At 40.3% G+C, this 13,201-nt stretch overlaps 1 protein-coding gene across 19 annotated transcripts in view; it reads right to left on the minus strand.

Moving 5' to 3' along the window:
• The window catches only part of DOCK10 (dedicator of cytokinesis 10), a 145,353-nt gene that overhangs the window by 46,788 nt on the left and 85,364 nt on the right, over nucleotides 1-13,201 (minus strand). For all 19 annotated transcript variants that reach the window (XM_038145324.1, XM_038145323.1, XM_038145329.1 and 16 more), the window contains exons 11-18: nucleotides 12,458-12,613; nucleotides 10,732-10,953; nucleotides 9,897-10,019; nucleotides 9,225-9,307; nucleotides 3,687-3,809; nucleotides 2,349-2,428; nucleotides 1,067-1,254; nucleotides 378-443 (exon numbers count right to left, since the gene is read on the minus strand). In XM_038145324.1, coding sequence (XP_038001252.1) covers nucleotides 378-443; nucleotides 1,067-1,254; nucleotides 2,349-2,428; nucleotides 3,687-3,809; nucleotides 9,225-9,307; nucleotides 9,897-10,019; nucleotides 10,732-10,953; nucleotides 12,458-12,613 — 1,041 coding nt within the window. The remainder of the gene's footprint in view (nucleotides 1-377; nucleotides 444-1,066; nucleotides 1,255-2,348; nucleotides 2,429-3,686; nucleotides 3,810-9,224; nucleotides 9,308-9,896; nucleotides 10,020-10,731; nucleotides 10,954-12,457; nucleotides 12,614-13,201) is intronic.

The raw sequence follows: 13,201 nt of genomic DNA on the forward strand, positions 1-13,201 counted from the left end.
CCTTGGGCAATACCAAAGTTAAGAATTAAGTCTCAGATCCTTCTAATTTTGTGCCTCACTCTTTTCAATCAAGTCTCGAGAGCTCAATGAGAAATGCAGGATAAGTGATAAATTCTAGAAAAAGCAAGCTGCACTGTAAAAAATGGTTCCATTTTCTAATGTCATCTCCTTCCCCCCCCACCAGTCAGAATGTTGGCACTGCAAAATGGAATCACTGTGACCAGCTGGGATCTAACAGAACCACAGTGCAAACATGGAGGGATGCATGACAACATCCACTCCTGAATTGTTCTGGTTCAGTATCACCCTTATTCCTGGGTTTGTAAGTAATGTCCTCAGAAACAGCACCCTCTGCACACACTGCTCTTGCAGCTCACCTTGAGTGGCTTTGCACCTTCTTCGTCAGAGCTTTTGAACTCAATGCACACTGTTATATTCCGTGCCTGGAGAGACAGAGCATATTAAAGCTGAGATCAGAAAGGGGGTAGCCAGAAAAACTCAGGTAAACTACAGAGCTTGAATAAGGCCTTTTCAGAATCCAAGAGAAACATGCAGATGGTGTACAAATATTTATAAATGCCTGTAAGTCCCAGTGATATCACTAGAAATAAAATTTCCAAGAAAAATGCAAAATGCAAGCCAGGCCTCAAAATGACTGAGTAAAAGCAGACTCTTAAATGACCAGAACTTACATACATCTGGTCCTTAACTAGTTTTCAACCACCACGGAAACACAAGGTGATACCAGGTTTCATTTAAGAACTACAAACATTATCAAGATTAATTTTATCTGCACACATTTTGTAACTAAAATAAAGCCCTTCTGAAAACTGTGAGGAAGGTATTACCACATTATCTCTCTTTGAATCACTGTTACAACTTCAAAGTAATCCATAGATTCATTAAAATTGTACCAGTGTTTCATGATTGCAAAAGGCGAAAAAGATGAGGAGCCAACTCAGTGGCATCACCATTTTCCTCTCCTTTATTAATTCTCCTGGATTCCATGAAAGAGCTCATGCAGGCCACTGCTACCCCACGTTGGCCTGAACAGTCACATCTGTACCTTGTTGAAGTGTTTTTGGCTGTCATACTTGAGGTGTTTTGGATAGATGTATATTTGGTTCTTGTACACCCTGTAAGGTCGAGAATATTTTGTCGATTCCTGCACAAACTCCTCAACTTCCACTGTAGGTTGATGCTCCTTTACATTATGGAATGGCTTGATTGGAATAAAGGATGAAGTAACACAGTCTTCAAAAGAAAAGAGAAGAGGCCCATCACATATTGTGTTTGTTTTCACTGTCTTACTACTGAGAATAAGTAATACTGAGATGGAGCACACAAAATCCTGCCTTAACCTACGAAAAATGACTGATGCTGAGATGCCTTAAATTTACACATTACCTCAGAACAGTGGCAATAGATCATCCTTAAATGATTTCTCTCACTTGAATTAAACTGGACAGCACTGGTAACCTCTTTTGACACCTACAATATTTGGTGACATTTGAGGGTGTAACAGCCCCATTGATATATGGAGAACTTCGACAGAATGCACTGAGTGATGCTGCTTCTCATCAATTTTACAGCTCAACAGCTCATTTAAGTTTTTCTATTATCTAATAACATACTAAATAAAATGAACAAATGAGCAGTGCAGCACTAGATCAAATATATGATGCAATTGGGATAACTGGAATCAGATCAGGAAACAGAAGACAAAAATAAGCCCTCTGTCACTGAGACTGGGAGAGATTAAAACTGGACAGAGAATACTTTCTCTTCCTATACCATTAAAGCAGTGAGGCATTTAACTTCATGGGGAACTCAAGCTGAGAGGGGCCAACACCTTAGAGAAGTCCAGAGCAACCAGAACTATTTCTGGGAAAAGCCATTGGACAGACCGTGCCTACAAATTCCTTCCTCAAATCATAGGATAATCCCCAGGAAAAGTCTACCAATATGTTGTGAGGAGCTGAAAGAAGCTTGTGATCCCTCACACACACACCATGCCAAATTTTGCTTCCTTCTAACCTAGTGCAAGAGGAAACTGCCAGTTTCAGAGTAATGCAGGTGCTCTGCAGCCCAGGGAGAAGTGGCTCCAGGCCAGCTGCAGCAGTGGGGTTTCTTTCTGCTCTTTCACAGACACTGAAAACTGAGCTGCATCTGGCCAGGTACAGGATGAAACAAAGAGTGGTGTAATTAAAGGACAGCAAATCAAAACCACTCCCCTGCACACATTTTCCTACACAATGGACACCTCTGTCAGAACTGTCTCAAGGCACAATTATGGATGGAAAGCCTACTATTTAATTAGAATAATTAGTTTAAAAGTAGAATCATACTTGGATGTTCCAAAGGAACACAATCAACTGCAATGTCCAAACAGCCAGGTATAGTCTGTATTTTGCTAATCTTCTCTGCTCTGCAATGAGATAAATGAAAACATTTTAGAAAATTAGAACAACAGAGATCATAACATCACAGGAACTATCTGAAAATGAAAAACAGACCCTTATTTAAGATATTTAAGTTACACTAAACACATTTAACATATACCTATTGGCTATTAAACTCAAATCAAATGTAACAGCACAAATAAAATATTATTTGGTTTGTGGTTTCTTTTGTTTTTTCTTCAGCCTTCTCTTTGCAAGCATTATTATTTTGCAGAAAAAGGAAGGAAGTGATGAAGCAAAATTTATGAGAATTAACTTATCTACTTTTACTTTCTAAAACCCGAATGAAATATTCCCTAAAAGGAATTCAGTGAGCACTGGGATGAGAGGAGTTCACAGCATTGTGGCTTCTGCAAGTGCCATGCTCAAAAGGGACCAAGACACATTCCTTGTGCCCGAGCAATTTGACCAGTGCCAAAACCACAATGCTAGATCTCTTTTGTCCAGGAGATGCTTTAGGGACACAAACACAGCAGCGGTGACACTAAGGAATAGTCAGTGGAGTGTCCTGAACAGCAAGGGGGCACAAGAAGTTAAGAGCCTGATCCAAGCCCTGTAGCCAACATTCAAACTTTCTATGATCTCTTTTTATATAAATGGAACAGAAGTTATTTAGATTAATTCATTTTTAGGCCTATTTAGAGCAGAAGAGACAAGGAGAAATACATGGCTCAATTCTCATGTCACTTATCCAGTATAAACACAGACCCTGCTCTAGGATTAACCAGATTTATACCTGCATGGAAGCTACCCAGCCAAACCTCCTCAGAAATTTACAGGCTGTAAAATACTTGGAGAAGGTTTTTACTTGCAATGTCCATTCTTGAGTTTGCCACGGAGACTCAAACAAACACAAGCATGGAGTGGGGAAACCCACAAAAGAATGATTTTGTATCTCTGTCACTCTTTTTTGGATTTTTTTCCCCTGAGATAATGTTGGGTACTTCACCTGCATCTCCCCTGATAAAAGCTGATTTAAGCAATCACTATTTTTAGGTTATAATAACATTTATTTTAATGTGCCAAATGACGTCTCAATTTTCCTGGAAAGTCCAACCTCAAGCACTCTTTGGCAGGTAATAACCTAATGTGAAAAACACTAATGTAACATAATTTAACATGGCCACTTTGGCACACTGTGTTAAATGAAGGAAAAAAAACTCAGCTACAATTATTCTGCACAGCTTTATAAAGCTTCAAAGCCAACTAGAAACTTGTCCTTACCTTCTGTATTCTGCTATTAGTTTAATCAAATCTTCCATGGAAATCTTATTACTTTCTTGCCTGAATAAGGGTGAGAATCGGGAGTCTCTGTCAACATTTCCCTGATTATCTTTAAACACTGGCCTATAAAGAAAGAAAAATGACATATTTATAAACACTCATCCGTATGTATGTATGTATGTATAAATATAGATATATATATATTTGAGCATTTGAAATTGTCATGAAATCTTTTAACAATGTTGTGATATGAATTCTTACACAAATTCATGGCCTCTCTGCAGATTTTCACCCAAGAGAGCCCTGCCAAGCTTTATGCTTGCAGGACAAAGAGAATTTCAGTTTATTCCATGTGCATCCCAGACCTCCAAAAACCGCAAGAGCCTCTCACCCATCATGGACATGACTCCTCCCTTTAACAAAGAGATTGATTCCTTATTTCAAGGAATCAATTTGAAGAATTCAATGTATCAGTAGGTAGTTTCATCCATAGTTATTGTCCAAGAAGTTATTGTCCAAGGAAAGTCATTATAGTTTTAAAGAATGGAAATCATAGCTAGTTGTCAAATCTCAACCACCAGCTCTTACCACAATGAAACACGTGCTTTTACAGAACCAGGTTAGACACCTCAGTGAATGTTCCTGTGCATTAAATCTGCCCTGTGCCCTCCAGGAGCATGACACCAACTCACTGTGGCTTAGCATTCCTTCACAAAACAAGTTTGAGGAACACCAACTAAATTTTTGATGAGCCAGCTACAAAGTGCCCAATGAACTGGAAAAGAAGGATATCCATCTATAACTGAGAACAATAAATATCATCTGTTGTGTGCACAGGAAAACATTTCCACACATTTCCATTCCTGCTCATTGACACTTGCAGGATTTAATTAAGACATTGCAGTGCCCTTTGTATATCCTCAAGGGTCACACACGCTGGCTGGACCAGATAATGTAACAGCTATCCAAATTAATGAACCTTGGATTCAACTGCAGCATGAAAAAACATTGCTTAACAAAAGTAAAATGTTCCTGACACTAAGTGCTGTTCTGTGAATCATTTGGCCAATCTTGCTTCCTTAATTTACTTCTCTGTTCCACTGCCAGTGAGAAGAAGAATTGATGCCAGGACAAATTGTTGCCAGATGCAAAATAACAGAGCAAACCTTTGGAAGAGAAGCCCAAGAATAAGTATAAATGCATTGTATCTTCACTTAATTGACTGAGAGAAGCATCCCTATCTCATTTCTTTGCAACTGTCAGGAATGATCAACTCTCTTCTACCAGATTTTTACCTCCAGCTGTTGGAGGGAACAAGGTCCACACCAACACATCATGTCAAAAAGCTTACTAGGGAGAAACCAGACCTCATTTCTGGCAGCCACCACCTACTCTACAGATCCTATTAAACTGCTGTCAGAAAAAAAAAAAAAAAAGAAAAAGGAAAGAAAAAAGATTTCATAATTATTACAGTATAGGTGACATGATGATATTTCTTGAATTCAGCACTGCTTCCTCCTCCAGAGTAACAGAGAGGACCAAAACATTGGGTGAGTGATTTCCACTGTGCCACTGGGCTCTGCGGTGTGATGCTGAGCAAACACAGCTCTGCTGGAAACTATTAACTGATTCCAGAGCAGGCTCTGACACTGAGCAAACCCCTGCTCAGTGCAGCAGGGTGTAGGGGCACTCACCAAGGAGGGCTGCAGATGCAAGTGAGAAAGGAAATGAAGCTGGAAGTAGCTCACTCTGGGTCTGTGGTATCGAGCACTGCCTTCCAGGAGGTTCAGGGACACAGCATCATGATCCTCAAGGTATCTTCAATCCATAATTTCCCACTCCTACCCTTTGGTTTGGAGTCAGAAGGGCTTTACAAAGTCATCCTGCCTACAACCACTGCTCCAGAGCATCAGTGCTCCCTGGCTATCACACGCTCTGCCTCTAGGAGTGGTTCAGCAGCATATCCCTACCTAAATAATGCACCCAGGACAAAATTAAAGGCATGAAACCACTACAAAACAGGGAAGTATTTTTCATCTCTCCAGTTTACACACAGTACTCCATTTATATAAAGTTCTTACAACCACATAAGTAGTTTAGATGTCCACTGAAAAGAGGATAACCCTTCTTAAAAAGGTATATTTTATGCACAGGTCAAATTGTACTGGTGTCTCCATTCCCCAGGTTCATTAAAGCTGAAGAACTGCCAGAACAGCAAGTATTGAATGTTAAGTAACTGCGGTCCCGTGTTTTGCCATATCCTTGCAGGTGGAACAAGAGCACTCCTTATCACAGGGATCATACTGAAGGCACTTGAGAATGACAACTGTCACATCAAAACAAGGAAATGCTTTGCAACTTCTACAGTCCAGGAGTCCAGTATTTGTCTAACACATTAACAATGTACCATAGTGCTGGGTACCTAATTACAGAGGTATTTTAAGAAAAATTTAACTGAACTAAACTCCTGAGGAGATTCTAAAAGTGATAATTCAGGGAAAAGCAAGTTGATAGATTACACTAAAAAATCACTGAAACATCATCTCAGTACTTAATTGTTTATATGATTCTGCTCTTCTGATATTGTTAGCTGCCCACAATCCTAAAAACTTGTGAAGCACAGAAAACCTGCACATTGTTCATAATTTAATTTTGAAAAAGGTTACTCTTGAAGTAGTGGTTTATGATTTGAGGGAAAATTGCTCACCTCCAGGGTTCGACAACCAGTGCTGCATTCATCTGCAGCAACTGGAAATCAGTGCAGTCTCACTGCCTTCAGCTACCTCAACCTATGGCAGCTGAACTGAATCAGCAGCTGCACAGGCTGCTGAAGGATTCCAACATTAGCCTCTAAAACATGAAGTCTACGAGGGTGGAGAAGTTTGAAGGAGTAAGAGTGTAAAAACTAATCTCTGTGAATGAAGTTTCCCCCCACATCTACAATATGTAGCTGAGGCAGATATTTGCAAACTTTGGCAGTTCTGGCAGGAATCTGAGACTCTGACACACTGCAATTCTAACACGTACTGTAATTATACCTGCAAGAGCACACAGACACCAGATTTCCCAGCAGGAACTCAGGGAAGAACCCTGAGTCATGCTTTTGAGCAATGCTAACAAACTGGTGCCACAGGAGCTAATTAAGAGTTTCAGTCACATGTGCAATACTCAGCTGTCAAGAGTTTGGCTTGCTGAATGCATACGTAAAAATCACACTGTGGCCATCTGTAACTGCTTTAAGGAGGGAAATTTCCACACAAAAACAGGAGTGTGGTTAATGCCAGAATGAACTGACTGGAAAACACATTTCCAAACCCAGGGTTTTGCTATTTATCATAGCCAAACCATTTCTTTCCCCCTGTAGTGTGATAGCCTCATGTGGAAACTTCTATTTTCAAGCTGTGAAAACAGAAATAGATTTTATACTTTGCTTTTACCAAAGCCGGACCTGAGCAATGTTAACACACAAGCAGATGTAAATGAGTGTGGAATTTGAATTTTCTCAGTGGACCCTAGCTTGGCAAGTGTTTAGGGGGCTCTCAGCCTCACTGGGACAGTAGCAGCAAAACTTCACCCACGTCTGTTGAGATTTCCCTTGGGCAGAGCAAGTGCAGAGCTGCAGCCACAGTTCTGGGCTGGGGCACACCGTGGGATGCACTTGGGCAGCACAGCTGTGGCACACGCAGCCCAGCAGCTGAGAACCAGAGCAGAGGGGCACAGCCCAAAGCCTGCTCCTGCCCACTCCTCATCATGGGGCAACAAGGGATTGACACTTGGAGAATCCTATGAAAAGAAAATTGAAATTCTTCCCAAATTAGAAGAAAACCTTTCTGTATTTTATTATATTCTGGATTTTATTATAAATCTGGTAGGATTTGCTGAAGCTGTGGAAGAATGTTCTAAGCCTTCTTTATACCCATGAGTGCCTGGCCAGACCCTGAGCTAGTTAAAATCATCATGACACCTAAAGACACCTACTACAGCATTGGCTGAGTTGCAGAACATATCCCTGATGGTATTGCCACAGAGCACAGGCAGGTGGGCAGAGTTAATAGGGAGCTTCAGGTCAGTCTGGTGCCAAGCCTGCACCTCCTGCCATCACAGTCTGTTACAGGGTACAAGTGTCTCTATCAACCCTTCAATATGATTTTGATGAATGGTCCTCTGGGCTACACAGAAGTAGCAAATATTTATGAGTATCCTTGAGCTTGTGATGACAGATCAAACCACATTATCTGTCCTCTTGAGCGCTCACCTCTCCTGTTCTTACTGGATATTGACAAAAAAGTATGTACATAAAATATAAATGAACCCTTCAAATGGCCATACCTCACTGTATGTTTTCTTCTTTGCCATCTAAGCACCATATTCTAAAATCAGAAGTTTTCCCCTGCATGTCATGGCAACTGTGCCCTCCTGGTGCTCCACACCAGAAGCACACACACACAGAGCTCTCTCTCATAATCATGGGCAGTGCCACAACACAACTTTTCCACCCAGCACTTGCTCTTCCTTTCTCCCTACTGAGAGCTTCAGGCAGCTCTCCACCTGGCCTGCTACTGTGAGAACAGAAGCCACAGAGGAGGGGGAATGTTTTCACTTGGCAATTGACAGCTTTCCTTTTTATATGGAATATGGAAATTTATATTCCCTGCTCTACGCATGGCAGAAAGAAGGGAGAGCTGTACCAGGCGGGTCTCTGTCAGGGAGCTCTCTCATCCCAGGGCAGCAGTAAGTTGGAGATATTACACAAGACTGAGAAAGAAAAAAGGGAGAGGACAGAGAAAGCAATTACACCAAAACTTGAAGGGAGAACAAATGGGAAAAAGCCAAATTTGGTAAAAGGGGATCAAAAGGCACAGGCGTGCCTCAGTCTTGAGGTGACACCAAAAAATATTATACAGGAGAAAGAAGTCCATTGCACTGACCTGCAATAAAACCCAGATGACCAGATGAGAAAACAGAAGTTCTCCATCACCTACTCACCATGAAAAATGCAGGAGTACCTGAACTGTTATCCCTCAATATGACTCCCAAAGCATTTCAAGTCCTTGGTTAGATTTTCCGTAAAGCTTGACAGGCATCAAAAATGAACAGAGCTGCAAGAACAGGTACCTGTGCACCTACTTTCTGGGTGGCCACTGCAACTTTATTTCAGACCACAATTATCTTTGCAGGAAATTCTTATGAGAACTGTGACTTTGAAATCTCTTTGGTCATTTTTAGCACCCAATGAATGGTGGTGCTCATGATAAATTGATATTCTGTCAGCTGCCTTTGCTGCTCTCTGGCAACTTCACTACATACCTGAAGAAAAGACTCCACCACAGCAACATTTAATGAGCAAGTAACTGACGTTTAGCTGTGAGAAAAATAGGGCAATGAAACAAAAAGCCTGCAGGATATTCTGGGGTCCTGGACCAGAGAGAAAGCTTTGCTTAGCTTCAGGCAGAAAAAGTGGAAAAGGATAAAAAGATAGAAGTCCAAGGGAATAAGCTATAAGATGCTTATAAAATCATGAAAAGAATGAATACATACCTCACTGACCAAGCAAATGGCATACGGTATTTCCCCAGCTTGCTGCAGAACTGTTTATTGGATTTTAACACTTTCTGTGCACACTGCAAAAAAGGAAACGTGAATTATTCATCAGTATCATTCTAACATCTTAAATGCTGCATAAAGTACATCCAAGCTGAAGAGGCTATGGTGTCCTACAATAATTTGGCCTGATACTGCTCAGAACCAAAGGTTCTGGGGTGGACAGACAGCAGAGATATCACAAGATGAATATGATGCTGCTGACAAATTAAACCCTGTCACCACTCCTTTATTCAGAACTGCATTAAAGTTGTTATTCCAGTTTTCTGTAACTACCCAATGCAGGTGCAGTGCCTGCTCTCAGAGACAGAGAGGTGCCTACCCCAACTCTGCTCCTGTACAAAGTTCCATAGCTCATAATTTCTAAAACATTGCTGAAAGAGAACATCTCTGTACTAAGGCAGAACCAGCACAGCAATGCACCACGGATGTTGCAGATAAAATGGAGCTTCATTCTTCCAGCCAGTGCAACTTGGACATTTGCTTTCTGAAGCGTGGTGCTCCCAGGAGCCTGTCCTGTTCAGCAACCTGAGATTTGTCAGCACGATTTGCAGTGCCTTCAGCAGGCTGAAGCTTACAGAGAAGGAAATGATGTTCCTGTTACATTACCTTAAAAGAATCAGGATTCTTAATGTAAGGCTCAGCACTGCTGGCAATGTTTCCCGTAAGCACCTTTTCTATTTTTGCCACCAGTACAATCTCAGAGTGAGGATTACTGATGGAGAAAAGAGCCTGTGGATAAAAGGGAGAACAGTTCAAAAGTATACAGTGATACTGAAGAAAGGAAATACTGCCAGTGCTCTCTGCTGATGGAAAGAGTAACAAACCATATCCAGAAAGGATTATTAAGGATTAGTATCTCTACTTATTCAACACAGCCAGATGGAAAAGAAAATCTTCGTGCTAGTGCTGAAGTCAGCTTGTGCACATGCAGCACCTTGCAAACTGACTCGAGTCAAAAAGCCGTGTGACCGTGTCAGTATGGCCTAAGCTAACTGCTCCTCTTGGGCAGCACCCAAGAGCTGGCCTGAGTCAGTCATTCCCCAGGGCAAGGAAAGGAGGAGAAAAGGTAACACATGCTGTTTCAGCCCACAGCTTATGGCAACAGCAAGAATGTGGAAGCTCTCTGAGATTACTGCAGCACCTAGGTGCTGCTCTGAGTTGTGATATTGTTTGGCTGGTTGGGAGAGGTCAGCAAATGGACCCAAAGAGCACAGGAAATATGGGTGCTTTCTCTAAACAAGAGACACTAACTTTTACCAGTTCTGATTGTAAATGGTCTCTACAGGGAGCTCAGAAAGTGGGTCTGCACAACTGACACACAAAAGAGAATTTTGTTGAAAACAAGAACATAGCATATGAAAGTTTTCCAATGAAAAGGAATATTACCAAACTAAAATAAGTCACACGAGTTACTAAGCCATGCAAGTCACATGTGGAATACCTGTTTGGGGTATTTCAGCCACTCTTCTGGGAAGCCTTTGACCTGTGGTTCTTCCATTTCATTTGAGTCAATATTTTCAACTGCACCATTTTCCAATGGACTTGAGGAACCTGAAATCATCTGTCTAACCAGAGTGTGGTTCAAATCCACATGAAAATCAGCAGAGATCTTCCTGCCATCCCTGACATCATACAGTGCCACGCTCACAAAGAAAGGCTCTACCTGCAGAAAATACCAGAAACATAATACAGAGATAACTGAGAGGATGGGGGTAAATTCTATCTTTTAATGGGTTTCTGCAACTAGAAAAAAAGAAAGTAAACAAATATTATTTACAAATTATGAGATACATTAAAAACACACGTTCACAAACCCCTCAGATTAGTTTCCAACCATGCAATTAATTTTAGGGGCTTTTAAAGAAAGCTTCTTAACAGAGGAGAAGCTGACAGCTTAGGAACTCAAAGAATCAAAAGCAAATAGATAACTAATTATTAGAGTAAATGAATAGAGCCCCAGAAAACACACTGCAGGATGTTTAAAATGTAGATTGAGAGTCATTATAAAAGAGGGAAGAGTGAGTGTGGGCTTTCCAGGGATTGTCAGAAATGCAAGACAAAGATGACAAATGTGAGGGGATGGAAAATGTTTACTGGTACAAACACAAAGGCGTGGGTGTATTATTCTGTGGGAAACACATGTTCCATTTTGCTGGGAAACCAAGAGCATTCAAACCACTCTGACAGTGCCCACTTATCCTATGGCAGAGTACCAGGGAATTCAGTCCTGTGACTGAAAGTAACCTCCTGAGAGCATCCATAGTTCTGACAGAATAAATCAGCCTCAGGATAACACCTGAGCTGTCCAGAAACCAGAACCTTAAACTGTGGAGATAAAGAGCAGTGCATAGCAGGTACAATGTCCTTTGCTTTTCAGCCTCTGCAGTGAATATTGCATGCCCTTGGTGCAGTTATCATGGCTTTATTTAAACAGTTATTCCATTCTGCCAAAAAAAGATATTGATTACATCATGCTGAATTTGCACTCACTGTAGAGGTCATCTTCAAATGAAAAACAAACAAATCAACAAACAAAATCAATGCCTCATATGTAATATATGAAAGTGGAGCTGCTGGGACACTGATGTCTCATAACTTTACTGCTTCAGAGGAGAACTAACTAAAAGCTATAGGCTGACATCTACATTTCAATTTTTCCTTTTTTTTTTTTTTTTTACAGTAAGAATAAGCAAAATTTTCTGTTTTGTCCTGGTTTTAGCTGGGTTTTTCCACTAGATGAAACAGCTTGTCCTTTCTATTTTGCCTTCTCTCCTGTAACTTTATCTGCTTGGTTCCTTGTCTGTCCCTGAAAAACAACAAAAAACCCCCAGTTCACCAGCAGCTGATATTCCATTGCATCCCTACATAGGTCTTGGCAGTTTAAACTTGTTCTTCTTATAGCAATTGTTAAGAACTTTGAAAGGTTTGAAACATTTTTAATCCTTCACTGAACTACAGCTAAAAGTCTGCAATACTAATCAGCTTCAAAATATCTATTTAATCAGTTTTGTTATTCAGTCCAAAGGGAGCACTATGCATTTGTGATACAGCTTTTCTTTCACTTCTCTCTCCAAAATAACACATGTATGAAAAGAAGAAAAACCCCAACCAACAAACCAACCAAAAAAAGAAAGAAAAAAAATCACACAGAAAGAAGAAAAGCTCACATTGGTTAAGGGATCATTTTCATTTTCAGTAACACAGGCCTGGAGATTCCAACTGAGGGATTTGCAGGTAACCAGGATCCTCTTTGCAGGCTTTTCTTCAAATGGCTTTATCACTGAGTTTGTCCCTGCAAACTCCTTTCTCTGAGGATTCAAGGCCTGAAATAAGTAGGGCAATTTGTTATACACAAGAAAAAGCATCATATTCCAAAATGAAGATTCTTAAAGGTCTTTGCAACCACTGAAACACCTGAAAACCTCAAAAGTCACCGTTGGTCTCTTCATATTACTACAGTAAATGAGTATCATTCCTAATTTATTGATCAGGAAGCAAACCAAAAAGATTGCCTGAGGGCATATATAATGTCAGATGCAGAATTAGGGATTTAAATTAGTTTCCTATAATTTTAAAACAGACTTCTTTCTTGTTTATTTACTGTTTCTAAAACTTTATCTTTTAATTCCCTCTTATAGATTAAAAACCCTCACATTTTCAAATTATTAACAGTACATTTAGAATTAGAGTCTAGGCATTTCCCACTTGTCCCATTACTTATATACCACATCACAATTTCAATTTGTTTAGTACTTTGAATAAAGGTCTTATAGTTGATTGACATCAGGCTCAAGTTTAAATATACACATATCCCAATGTTACTTAAGCCTTCTTTTTAGCTAAAATAAAATTTCCACTTACATCACATTCAGTGCAAGAAATAACTTTCTTTGAATCCTAACATTAAATGT

The sequence above is a fragment of the Motacilla alba genome, chromosome 9 (assembly GCF_015832195.1).
Source record: "Motacilla alba alba isolate MOTALB_02 chromosome 9, Motacilla_alba_V1.0_pri, whole genome shotgun sequence".
Lineage (NCBI taxonomy): Eukaryota > Metazoa > Chordata > Aves > Passeriformes > Motacillidae > Motacilla > Motacilla alba.